At 49.2% G+C, this 13,852-nt stretch overlaps 1 protein-coding gene across 1 annotated transcript; it reads left to right on the top strand.

Moving 5' to 3' along the window:
* Positions 1 to 3,936: 3,936 nt before the first annotated feature.
* LOC123115410 (uncharacterized) lies at positions 3,937 to 13,541 on the top strand. The gene is made up of 12 exons (XM_044536570.1): positions 3,937 to 4,330; positions 4,398 to 4,553; positions 4,655 to 4,804; positions 4,978 to 5,132; positions 5,588 to 5,866; positions 5,958 to 6,088; positions 6,214 to 6,331; positions 6,443 to 6,535; positions 12,388 to 12,465; positions 12,562 to 12,649; positions 12,731 to 12,800; positions 13,046 to 13,541. The coding sequence occupies exons 1-11, from the start codon at positions 4,033 to 4,035 to the stop codon at positions 12,772 to 12,774; spliced, it is 1,590 nt and encodes a 529-aa protein (XP_044392505.1). The 5' UTR covers positions 3,937 to 4,032; the 3' UTR covers positions 12,775 to 12,800; positions 13,046 to 13,541.
* Positions 13,542 to 13,852: the final 311 nt, after the last annotated feature.

Raw genomic sequence — 13,852 nt, 5'->3', positions numbered from 1 at the left:
ACCGTCTACGCTGCCACGGGCTCGCCCGTGACGTGCCCATCACTATCGGCAACGAGCACTTCACCATCACCTGCGCTGGCATCGACTTGGGCTACTTCGACTTCATCCTCGGCGTCGACTTCTTGCGCATGCTGGGTCCCATTCTCTGGGACTTCGACGCACTGACGATGAACTTCTGACGGTTGGGTCGCCGCATTCGGTGGGACGGCATTGGGGGTGCCGCACCCACAACACCACTTCAACTGGCCGCGACCACCGCCAAGGCCGAGCACCCACTCTTGGACAGCCTTCTGCAGCAGCACGACGACCTCTTCACCGAGCCGCAGGGGCTTCCGACCGCCCGGGCGTATGATCACCGTATACACCTTCTGCCGGGCTCCACGCCGGTGGTAGTGCGTCCTTACCGCTATCCGCAGTTGTAGAAGGACGAGTTGGAGCGGCAGTGTGCGCTCATGCTCGCGGTAGGCATCATCAGGCTCTCCACCTCGCCGTTTACCGCGCCAGTGCTTCTCGTTCGCAAATCGGACGGCACATGGCGTTTCTGCATCGACTACCGTGCCCTTAATGCTGTCATACTTAAGGACAAATTCCCTATTCCGGTGGTCGATGAGCTCCTCGATGAGCTACATGGGGCGTGCTTCTTCACCAAGCTCGACCTCCTGTCGGGGTACCACCAGGTGCGCATGCACCCGGATGACATCACCAAGACGGCGTTTCGGACTCACCACAGCCACTTCGAGTTCTTGGTGATGCCCTTTGGCCTCACCAACGCCCCGGCGACCTTCCAGGCTCTGATGAATGACGTCCTCCGGCCCTTTTGCATCAGTTTGTGCTCGTTTTCTTTGATGATATTCTGATCTACAGTGCGTCTTGGGCATAGCACCTTCAGCACGTCGCCATCGTCTTCAACGAGCTTCGGGCGCATCATCTTCATCTTAAGCGCTCGAAGTGCTCGTTCGGAACACCTTCGGTTGCCTACCTCGGCCACGTCATCTTGGCCGACGGGGTTGCTATGGATGCCGACAAGGTGGCTGCCGTTGCCGCCTGGCCGACGCCACAGTCTCCATGGGCTCTTCGCGGGTTTCTCGGCCTCGCCGGATACTACCGGAAGTTCATCCGGGAGTTCGGCCTCATCGCTTCGCCACTCACGTGATTGTTGTGCCATGACGCCTTCGCCTGGGACGAGGAGGCGACGACAGCATTTGAGGTCCTCAAAGGGGCTCTCACGACGGGGCCCGTTCTTTAGATGCCGGACTTTGACCGCCCGTTCGTGGTGGACTGTGACGCCTCGGGTGCAGGGTTCGGCGCCGTGCTTCATCAGGGCGATGGTCCTCTCGCCTTCTTCAGCCGGCCTTTCGCCCCTTGCCATCTCAAGCTCGCGGCGTACGAGCGGGAGCTCATTGGCTTGGTGCAGGCGGTGCGCCATTGGCGTCCCTATCTATGGGGTCGGTCTTTCCAGATTCGCACGGACCACTACAACCTCAAGTTCTTGCTGGACCAGAGGCTCTCGACCGTGCTGCAGCACCAGTGGATTAGCAAGCTCTTCGGCTTCGACTTCTCCGCCGAGTACCGCCTGGGTCGTCTTAACACCGTGGCCGATGCCTTGTCTCACCGCGACGCCGACCTCAACTCCGTCACCGGTGACTCCGAGGGGACAGCGCTGTGCATCCTCTCAGGGCCGACTTTCGGCCTCTTCGATGACATTCACCGGGCCACGGCGACCGCTGCCGACGCAGTCCTCCTGCAGCAGCAGCTGGCGGCCAGCGATCTGGAGGAGCCTTGGCGCTTCGCCGACGGCCTGCTCGTCCATGGGCGCCGTGTCTTCATTCCGGCGCATGATGATCTCCGTCATCAGGTCTTGCTGCTAGCCCACTCGGCTGGCCATGAGGGTGTGCAGAAAACCCTCCATCATCTCCGCGCCGACTTCTACATTCCTGGTGATCGCGCCCTGGTCCGTGATTGGGTGCGCTCTTGCACGACATCCCAGCGCAACAAGACGGAGACGTTACGGCCGGCTGGCCTTCTTCAGCCCTTGGATTTGCCATCTCAGGTCTGGGTAGATATCTCCATGGACTTCATCGAGGGCCTTCCCTAGGTGGGCGGCAAATCGGTCATTCTTACAGTGGTGGACCGCTTTTCTAAGTATGCTCACTTCATCGCGCTGGGGCATCCCTACACCGTCGCGTCCGTGGCCCGTGCCTTCTTCGACGGGATCGTCCGTTTGCACGGTTTCCATTCTTCGATCGTCAGTGATCGTGACACAGTGTTCATGGGCCATGTCTGGCGCGACCTCTTAAGGATGGCGGGCGTCAAGCTCCGCTTCAGCACGGCCTTCCACCCCAGACGGACGGCCAATCTGAGGTGGTTAACAAGGTGATTGCCATGTATTTACGCTGTGTAACAGGTGATTGGCCTCGCGCTTGGGTGGATTGGCTCGCATGGGCGGAGTACTGCTACAACACCTCCTATCACTCCGCCTGCGTGCGACACCATTTGAGGTGGTCTACGGTCGGCCGCCTCCACCTATCTTGCCGGTGTACCTGGCTACGGCGCGGACGGAGGCTGCGGGTGACCTTATTCGCACCCATGACGAGATGCTTGCTGAGGTCTGTCAGCGTCTCCTTCGGGCCCAGCAGCTGGCGAAGCATTACTACGACGACCACCATCGCGAGGCGGAGTTTGCGGTGGGTGATTGGGTGTGGCCGCGTCTTCTCCACCGCTCTATGCAGTCACTCGACCCGCGCGCAAAGCGCAAGCTCGGTCCTCGCTATGCTGGACCCTTCGCTATCTTGAAGCGCATCGGGCAGGTGGCCTATCGCCTTCAGCTACTGGCTGCCGCTCGCATACACGACGTGTTTCATGTGGGGCTTCTCAAGCCTTTTCATGGAGAGCCACCGGCGGCTCCACCCGCGCTTCCTCCAACCGCCAACGGACGTCTTCTTCTGGAGCCAGAGAAGGTGTTGAAGGCACAACTCCGTCGCGGGCTGTGGTTCGTCTTGATCCAATGGGCGGGACTTCCAGTGGAGGAGGCTACTTGGGAGCCACGTGATGACTTCCGCCACCACTATCCAGACTTTCAGCTCGAGGACGAGCTGTTTGTGCAGGCGGGGAGAGATGTTATGACCGTTTTAACATATAACCGGAGGAGGCCCACTGGGCAGTAGTTAGGGGCTTGGCCCACAAGTTATCTTAGGCTATTCGTTTTGAGGTTATAAATATTAGTTGTAAGACACCTTTTCGAGATTAAGCAATAAAGATATTTCTATCCTATTGCCCGGCTCCAGAGGAGCCGGAAACCCTAGCCGCCTCCTGGCCTAACCGCAGCCGCCCTTCTCCTCCCTCGCGACGGCGCCGATGCGCCGGAGCTCGCGTGCTCGCCCCCGACCTCCGTTGTTCTGCCCTTATAACCTAAGGAGTAGAGCCGGTAGGAACACTAGTCCTACCAGTTTTTTTCTTCTCGATTTCGGTTATTTTCCAGGTGGGAACGGAAAAACCGGTGTCGAGAAAATCTCAGAATTTCCGGAATATTTTCACCCGAAGTTTTCTTTGAATTCAAAAACTTTTAGCTTCAAAATATATTGGATTTAACCCTATCTGTATGCAAAGTACTTCATGTTCACGTGGTCAGCGCACCTTAGCATTGTTCCAAACCTCGCGGGTTCTTGCCATCGATACCACACCGTGGCCAGAATTTTAGTTCTTCTAAACTAACACTTAAGAAAGGTAGTTCACCTCTGCCATGAATCTTGGGCGTTCCAAACTTAAGACTGCCGCGGCTCCGTCTCGAGCAAATCGATGACGAACCTGGTCCCTGAAGTTGTTGTCGTACAGTGTGTCACAATTTTTTTTTGAGGGGGACAACTTTTTTTGTTCTTATATGCTTACAGCTAAAGCCCAGCCACTGAGCGTAAAACTAAAGCCCATTATAGCCCAGCTAAGCGATCGATTGATCGACGATCGCTGCTGCCACCGCGACTGCGCTCGGCTCCTGTGCAGAACCATCTTGCGGGAGGCGGCGCACAAGTCGACAAGATGACCAAGGCCGCCGCCAGGAGGATCCGCGACAACGATGGACCACCGGTGACGAAGAAGAAAAAGAAGAAGAAGACAAGCCTGGCACGAGTCGACAAGATGACCAAGGCCGGCAGGAGGATCCGTGACCACGACGGACCACCGGAGACGAAGAAGAAAAAGAAGAAGAAGAGAAGCCTGGCACGAGTCGACAAGATGACCAAGGCCGGCAGGAGGATCGGCAACAGTGATGGACAAGCAGATGAGATTACCTTCGCGATCTTCGAGCCTGACACAACCCAATCCGAAGCAAAATTAGGTGATTTTGCCCCCCGAGGTTCCAACCTCTTTTCCTCCTCAGCATGACAGATACGATTTTTCTGTAGGTCGTGTGTGCGATGTGGTCGAGTCCGCGACGGAGGAATCCTCCGATCCACCCAGCTCACCGGTCTACGAACCCTACATTCCAGACGAGCTAGCTGCAGATCGGGTCGCACGCTCCGCCTTCAAACACGCCAAAGCCAAATACAAAGCAGAACAAGGTAAACACCCGCCCCCACCCTCCCCCCAAAATTACTTTTCTCATCGTTAATTTCCCCATTCATCGTTAATTTCCAACCTGATCTTAATTTTCTTTACGTAGCTCGTCTAGCTGACCTGTTCACAATGGATCGCTGGCACGATCCATCTTCGTGCCTGTTCAATGACCGTGGCCTCCTTTCCATCCGTGAACTCACAAGAGATGCAATACTTCTTGCTGCTAAATCTATCATTTTGCTCTCATCCTTTCTCGGTGTGTATTTAACATCATTTTTGCGTCCTAACTAATACTCCCTCTGCAAACAACTATAAGACAAATATAAGACATTTGAGATCACTACTTTAGTGATATAAAACATCTTATATTTGTTTACAGAGGTAGTATTTGCTACCTAGCCAACGTTTGCAACTTTTGTTGCTTTGTAGGGAATCAACAGCTCAATAAATGTTGTGGCTTGTGGTTTCAAAGGGATGACCAGAGAAAAACCGCCCTTGTTTTGACATCTGCTCATCTCATTCGCAAAAATGATCTAAACCAGTGGAAGCGGCAGTGGACAGGTGAATATCATCATAACGCTAAGGTAAACTTCTTAACATTCACTAGTCTCTTTGTCATCATAATTTCAGCAAGGGCGTTTGTCCCACCGAATGGTGGTACCTGAACTTAAGACAATGCATGCTTTAATTACCAGCTTCTTTTCAAATGAAATTGGGGTGGGGAGCCCTACACTACTATGCAAGTAAAAACATATATTCAATGGTCTATTTATCTACCTGCTTGACTAGCTATGCTTTTTTATCTGCTTGTTTATGCCTTCTCAAATTAAATTATTTCTAATGACTCAGTTGATACACCTGTGGCTAGTTGCAAATTAAATGTGTCATTATCTTCAACTTTGTTAGAATAGAAAATTAGAAACAGAAGTTCTTATTCTAGCTCTTGACTTTCATGATAGTTGATCTCTCAAAAATGTTTTCCTCAATATAAGTTATTTAGAAAATGTAAGGTCATAAACTTTGCTACCGTCTACTTTAGGTCATTGTTCATTTGCTGGACAACACAACTACACTAGGCCACCTCATCTATCTTCAAGAGCATTATGAAATTGCTATTTATGAGGTTCAAGTGGACAAACCAGTTCATCTACCCACCTTTAATGACCGTGTGCATTCTGGTCAAGATGTTTTCCGCCTTGGAAGAGATGCAGATCTTGATATAAAGATAACACATGGTAATTTGGCCTATAACAGTCCATCCGGGTATGAAAGATGCCACTACATGTATTTTCTTCGTGATGCATCTAGTCTCAAACTGGTACGTTACATCTCAAATTTATGTTTTGCATCTCCATCTTACTTCCTTCTCACTACAAATCATAATATTCGTCACTACTACAATGCTATAGTTACATGATGATGGAGGGCCCATCATTGATTTAGAAGGGAAGGTTGTGGGTCTAGTTAACAACCAAATTAATGAGACGTTTGTACCTTCGTCGATATTGCATAAGTGCTTGGATTTTTGGAGGAGGTTCAAGTATGTATTCCGCCCTTCTCAATTCTTTCTTAGTAATGTGATACATATGTCTTGTAAAGATATTAATGTTATGATGTTCCTTCTTAAATTTGATACTCGTTTCGTCTTCATTTTATTTGGTATAGTTGTATGCCTCGCCTCCACCTTGGAATGACATTTAGTCCAATCAAGTTTTTAAATCCTATTTGTATTGAGAGGATGACTCGTAAGCATAACATCGACTCTGGCCTTATTGTTGAGCAGGTATACATATGGTACTTTCTATATAATTTTGACTATCAGTTCCATTATAGTTTATTTTAAATTTATTTGCCATATGCATATTATGAACTAATTATGCTAATTGAAAATTAGATATCAAAAGAATCACATGCTGAGAAAATTGGAATTCGCAAGGGTGATGTCATTGAAAGTTTTAACGGAAAGCACATTTCTACTACAATTGAGGTTTGTGTATTTTGTATTTGTTGAATTTTCTATTTTTTTGCTACAACTAGGTTTAGTTACTTTCTAATCCACCTTAGATTAATCTCACACATCTTTAATAGGTAGATAGTAATTTCATAATTCTAATTAAATAATTTGAATAATGGTGTGCTTGTTGAAGAACATTAATTCATGGCTGAATGGATCAGCTTTCTGCATGGACGGTTATTCTCATCAATTGGATCAGGCCACAATCATTGATCAACATTGTGGTGCTTAGCATCTTAGTATTGAGATTTCCCGGACTAAATTCCACTACAAAATCCAAGTAGCTTGCGGACCCAATAATAGGTGTGATCGAGGGCACGATAGTCCTTAAAGAAACTCCTCAAGCCATCTTGCTTCTTGACCAAATGGACCGAGAGGAAAATTCGAACCTAATCTAGCACATCGGCGCATTGCCACTCAATCTTGCCATTTGATGTGTTTGCGATATGGACGGACCACCACTGGAGCCGCTCCTAGAAGGAGGTGAATGTGGTGATCACATCACCGCTCTAGATGTAATATGCGCGGCTCAATGACCATGCCCTCAAAGTCATGTAGCAAGGTTGTTAGGCGGTAATATGCGCGGCTCGACAACATGGTGGGCTTGGTGAAGTCCAACAGATGGATCTCAATGAGCCACTAGCTATTGCACACCGAGAAACATGTCGTAACTCTACAAAGGAAAGGCTTAGCAGCCGACGGTGAATGGTTGTGTACTCACGAAGACATCAAGGCCATGACAGATCCCATGGCTGATGACCTTGTTGCCATTGGCGACATCCACACGCATGCTTGCCCGTTGGGAAAGCTCCACGCGGGTGCGCATGGTGTCTTGGTATGATAGGAAATTTTGGGTGGAGCCAGAGTCAACAAGGGCAATGAGGATGACTCCTAGGATGACAATTGCCTACTACATCGCTGAGCTTTTGTGGATACCGGTGGGAGCGTGAAGGGAGACCTCCACATCCACATCCACATCCTCCTTGGTAGAGTCTCCATTGTCCCTCTTGGCCACAGAAATAAAAAATTCTTATAACAGTGACCAGGTGTGAACTTGTGAGTCACAGTTGAAGTCCATCTCCTCTGTTGTGAGGCGCCTGAAGGGCCTTCTGCCTAGGGTGTCCTGCGGGATTCCTAAGGTATCCAGTAGTGCAACATTGGCATGAGCAGTAAGGGACGGGGTAGACGAGTGAGCGGGTCGAGAGGGTGGATGTGGCAGTAACCGGCGCACCCTAGTTCTCGCCCTCTGTCTTGTCATGGTCCTCAAATGCTCGTACCTGGTCCATCGCCCCTTCTCTCAGGGATGTGAATTGTACATTTTTACGCAATGGCTTACACAACCCTGCAATGTAAAACTCTACTTCATGCACCTCGGTTAGACCCTCACAGCGACACACCAATGTGAGAAATTATTCCTCATACTTGCGATGGTTCCTGGCTATCGAGGAGCTTCAGCTCGCCCGTTTTCGGTGTTTCGTATTTTTGAACCAAAATGATTGTTAAGTTGTCCGCTGAAAGTCTCCCATGGTAGCATGCCTTCCCCATGCCTGAGGCGGCGGTACCATAGTGGGCCCCTCCTGGTCAGCTGGTATGATGCTAACCATGTTTTGCGGTGTTTCGGAGTACCTTGCCCTTCGGAACACTACTCAACTTGAGTCAGCGAGTGAAGCACATATTCTAACCCATCCTAGATCGGGAACTCCCAGCATGGCAAACTTGGGATTCCCCTACAAGCCATCATCTTTGTCGCTGGCCTTGGCCGCGAGGCCCTGATCGTCCTTCCCATCGTTGATGGAAGACTGTCGGTGCCATCTTGCCGTAACTTGCTGTGCGATCCGTGCTAGATAGGATGTTCATCTCTCCTGACTGGGATTTGGTGTACCCTCTATGCTCGCTTGTCGCTGAGACCAGGATAGGGTCGGACCACGTCCCGCTTATCCTTACCTCAGGGGAGGACAGGATTCGTCGAAGCCCTCGGTTTTTCTTCGAAACGGCTTGGTTTGAAAATCCATACTTCGACTCCATCTTCAGGGTGAAGTGGAACCATTGCGTTAGCCAGGTGGGTGCCCAACTGGGTTTGATGGATTCCTGGATCGCGGTAGGGGGCCGCCTTCGGGCTAGTCTCAAGGGCTGGGGGGCCAACTTGGGCCGTCAGGAAAAGATGCTCAGGGAGAGTATCCTTGCCAAGATCGTGAGCCTTGACAAACAGGCTGATGATCGGCCTTTTTTTGAACAAGAATGGGCCCATCGTTACGCGCTGGAGGATCAGGTTCAGTCCTTGCTCCGCGCAGAAGAGGAGTACTGGCGGCGTCGGGGTGGCCTTAAGTGGGTGCTCAAAGGTGACGCCAACACGAAGTACTTCCATGCCTACGCTAATGGGATACGACGTAGATGTGCGATTCTTCGGTTGCAGTCCGAACAGGGGTTACTGCTGGCTCAGGCGGACACAGCGCGTCATGTCTACGACTTCTATATCCAGCTAATGGGGATGAGTGAGGAGCAGCGAGCAGGGGTGCGCGCTGACCCGTGGGACCCTTCCCAGCTCGTTACAGATCGGGAAAACGAGGAGCTGGGTTCGCCTTTTTGCCCGAGGAGATTGATGCTGCTATGAGGAGCATGAAAACCGATACCGTGCCAGGCCCGGACGGGTGGCCCGTGCCCATGTTCAAACACTTCTGGTCGATCCTGCAGGGGCCTATGTTTGAGGTGTGCAATGGTTTCATGCGAGGGACGGTAGATATCGCCCGACTCAACTTTGGGGTCCTTCCGCTCATCCCTAAGGTGGCAGGCGTTGATAACATCCGTCAATTTAGGCCTATCGTGTTAATTAAAGTTTCGTTTAAGATCTGCTCCAAAGCAACCACCTCTCGACTTGTCCCGATAGCGCAACGCATCATTAGCCGCACCCAAAGTGCTTTAATCCGTGGTTGAAACATCCTTGAGGGTTCTCTCGCGCTGCAAGAGATCCTCCATGAACTCAAACACACTAGGGAACCGGCTATTCTTCTTAAATGAGACTTCGAAAAAGCGTATGATCGTGTGAACTGGAACTATTTGCGCCAGGTCCTGCTAAGTCGGGGTTTCTCGGCCATGTGGGTCCACCGAGTGATGCAACTGTTCTCGGGTGGCCAGACTGCTATTTTGGTCAACGGGAAGTAGGGAACTTCTTCCAAAATAAACAGGGACTGTGTCAGGGTGACCCGATGTCTTCGCTTTTGTTCAATTTTGTTGTTGATGCTCTCGCAGCTATGTTACGGAAAGCGACCACGGCTGGCCACATCAAGGGAGTGGTAGGCCATCTTGTCCTAGGGGGATCTCGCACTTGCAGTATGCAGACGACACCCTGCTACTGTTCCGACCGGACACTCATAGTATAGCAACGGTGAAAGCACTACTGCTGAGCTTTGAACTAATGTCCGGTCTCAAAATCAATTTTCACAAGTGTGAAATGCTATCTATGGGGATAGATAGCGAGGAGGGGCGACACATAGCGGACCTCCTCAACTGTAAAGTGGGAAAGTTCTCCTTTACGTACCTAGGCCTGCCCCTAGCGCCTCGCAGGGTGACAATTGACGATTGGGCACCTCTAAGTGGGAAAGTGGGAAGGAAAGTGAGCCCTTGGTGTGGCAAGTTCATGTCCTCCGCGGCAACACTTGTCCTGACCAACTCTAGCCTTTCCTCGCTCCCCATGTTCGCCATGGGCCTTTTCCTGTTGGCGGAGGGGGTCCACACAAAAATGGACACGCCACGAGCCCATTTCTTTTGGGAGGGAACGGGTCTCAAACGAAAATACTATATGGTCAAATGGGCTGCGGTGTGTAGGCCCAAGTCCTTGGGAGGACTAGGAATCACTAATACCAGACTACAAAACATTACGCTCATGTGCAAGTGGATATGGAAGCTCTCGCAAGGGGCGACTGGCTTATGGGCTGATATCCTAAGGGCTAAGTATTTCCCAAACGGGAATTTATTTGAAGGGGATGCGAGGGGCTCCCCTTTTTGGTAGGACATGCAGGCTATCAAACCTGCCTTTGACCAAGGGGCCAAATTCAATGTGGAAATGGCCGTTCCACCCGTTTCTGGCTTGATTTTTGGGTGGGGACTCGGCCCCTGTGGGAAGAATTCCCCGATTTGTATGCACTTGCGGTGCATCCTAATCAAAGGGTGGCAGAGGCCTTGGCCTCCCCCCCCCCCCACGGCATTGCCTTCTGCCGTAACCTTAACGATCAGGAATCAGCAAGGCTGGGTGCCTTGATGGAACTGGTGAACCCTGTTGCCTTGTCCAATGAGCCCGACAGGGTGTCGTGGCATCTTAACGCCTCCAGGAAGTTTTCTGTCAAATCCTTATATCACAAACTGTGGAAAGGGATGGCACAGAGGGAGGTGAAAGGACTATGGCAAACTCGCGTTCCGCTAAAGATCAAAGTTTTTTTTTGGCAATTGTTCCGGGACTGTCTCCCCACATCCATCAACATAGCAAAACAGAATGGCCCGGCTACAGGTCCATGCGCTTTATGTGGGAACCCCAAGAATGCAAACCACGTCTTCTTCATTTGTCCCCTCGCTAGGTTTGCTTGGAGCGCTGTGCGCGAGGCTGCTGGTGTCCCCTGGGACCCGCACTCCTCTTCCGAACTTGTGGGACTCCTGGATTCGGTTCAGGGTCAACACAAGCGAGTGATGTGGGCTAGTATAGGGGCGATGTTATGGTCCTTATGGCTCACCCGCAACAAATTCACCATTGAAGGATCGTTCCCCGCACCCGGCTAATATCATATGCAAATGCTTTATTCTGTTGCAGCTGTGGAGTCCATTGGTGAAGCAGAAGGACTCTGAGATCATGAAGCATGCGCGAGAACGAGTCCATCAAGTCTACGTGGCGGCCAGGGAGCCGGCGATGCCTACCTAATGGTGGGAGTGATCTTTTGTTTGCGAGCCTGCGTGCTCTCTTTCATAGGCTTCCGCCTTGTAACGTGCTCGCTGCCCGGCTTTGAACCCCCCCAAGACTAAGTTTCTAGTAGCGCCTTGGGCTTTTGGTTTCTGTGTAACGTCCGATCGTTTGCTACTCTGCCTGTTTCGTGTGGGCTTTATTAATTTAAAGCCGGACGCTTCTAGCGTCTTCGTTCTAAAAAAATTTCCTAGCTTTGCTCCTGGATGCTAGCAGTATCTTCCTTCATGCCCTTAAGTGCCCCATCGATGGCCTCTTTAGAAAATGAGCCATGGCTTCAAAAATCTTAAAAAAAGGTGGGAGGGGGGTGAACCTTTGTTTTCTGGTTTTCTTTATAGACTGATCGGTGCCTCTTAAGGCTTACATGTCTGTCCAATGTTTTTTTTTTTCGAATACACACGAGTGTGCATATCATATACTATAGAAGAAAGGGAAGGCTTCCTCAACGGTGCAATGTTACAGAGTTGATTACATTCTGCAACAACGCCACATCCACCATGTCATCTACTATGCATACAATTACTCGCTAAGTGCCCACAGTGCCATGGCCGCGAAGAACCCTTCGGCTGTCCAATATATGGACGGCATCTACTTGATCCCCAAGTTGGATCAGACCCATTCCTAACAAAACTCTGATTCTTTCTTATGTTAACAATCTAGAAGTCTCAGGCTGCAGGCTCTGTCCTAGCCTATACTATATTTTAGTGGAGGTGCTTTATATATGAAATATCTTTAGAGTTGTAGCCATTATGTATTTCAAAAATCACAGAACAAGAAAATATTTCGTGTGAGGGAGAGGTGTGAGGGTGAGTGCACCTGATTGTAGGGTATATTTTCCATATTTTTTATGTGACATTCTTGACTTTTGTGATTTTGCCAGTTGGAAAGCATGTTGATAGACATATGCTGGGATCATTTTGATCAAGGAAAGAAATTGAATACTGAAAAAGATGTTTCGGTAAGTTAACTCTATGTTGTAACTACATGTTCATGCCGACCATAGCACTACTGAAAATGTGTTTTGGTACATTTAATTATATGGATGGCTTTACAGGTGAAAATATTTGATGCTACCAAACTTTGTCCGAGAACAAGAAACTTGACTGTAATTGTATCGGACTGTGGAGAGGACATTGTAAAAGGTAAACATCTCCCTGTTATAAAACATATTTCTGCAGGAGCCAAAGATTCATCTACTCTATGTGATGTTTTTATCTGTGTAGGTGCTTACCCTATCATGGGTGAAGAAGCCCTGTCAGTCTTATGATTCTTGATTCTTGAGCTGGGTCTGAGGTAAATATCTTCCATTTCAACATAATTTACATTTAGCACGGTTAACTCAGATTCGAAGGTTATAGAGGAGATTGTCATGTGTGGTAAACAACTTCATGAAGAAATCAATTTTTATTTCTCTTATCTAATTTTGTTTGCATTGAAAAAAATGTAGTATTTTGGTTAACATTTAGCTAGCAATTGAACTATTAAGCGATCTCCAAAGGTCTATCTAACCGAACATTGCGTTTTTTTTATTTGTGTAGGCACCTCTCCACTGCTGGGCTTCATGGACGAGTCAATTGAATTGACCCTGCATGCACAAATTCATTTTTGGCATAATCTTTTTTTGTGCATTCTTGGACAAAAACTTTAAATTATGGGTGCCTTTGGACTGTAGAAGCAGCTTAAGCTTAGAGCATAACCTCCATGTTCGAGCAGAACATATTATTGGCTACTACTTATTTTGAGTCTTGTGAAACTCACATCCTGTCTGTATGCAAGTGTAGCATTTGTGGATGATGAATTGAACTGGGCAATTATGTTGGAGTGTAATGTTTGGACCGTAGAAGCAGCATATATAGCTTAGAGCAGAGCCTGTATGTTATTGGCTATTAATTGCTACATTGCTAGTTCATTCCCTTTACTTTATTGTGCAGGGTAAAAGGGAAGACGAATACCCATCATGTAGCAAGTGTACTTTCACCCTATAGTGGCAATTACTTTAAAATACTGTGCTCAAATAACAAGCTTTTACACGCATAGTAAATTGCATTTTATCTTTACAAAAGATTCCACCTTTACCCCCTATCACCCCACCAGGCCACCACCTACGCTTTATATTACGTTTCCTGCTATGCCCCCTCTCGTGTGTCAAACGACAACCACAAACTACAACCTCATGCTCTTTTGGTCATGTTATTCTTCTGCCACTAGGAGTTGTACAAATGTTGTCACCCTCACCAAATCCTCTGCGTGTGTGTGCGTGCGTGCGCGCGTCAATGGTCCTGACTTGGTGTATCATCATTCAGGCCACAAGATCATGCAGAGAGGTGATTGCTCAAACCGCTACC

This window comes from Triticum aestivum, chromosome 5B (assembly GCF_018294505.1).
Source record: "Triticum aestivum cultivar Chinese Spring chromosome 5B, IWGSC CS RefSeq v2.1, whole genome shotgun sequence".
Lineage (NCBI taxonomy): Eukaryota > Viridiplantae > Streptophyta > Magnoliopsida > Poales > Poaceae > Triticum > Triticum aestivum.
Note: the sequence above shows the minus strand (reverse complement) of the source record. Positions and strands in the feature narration are given on the sequence as shown.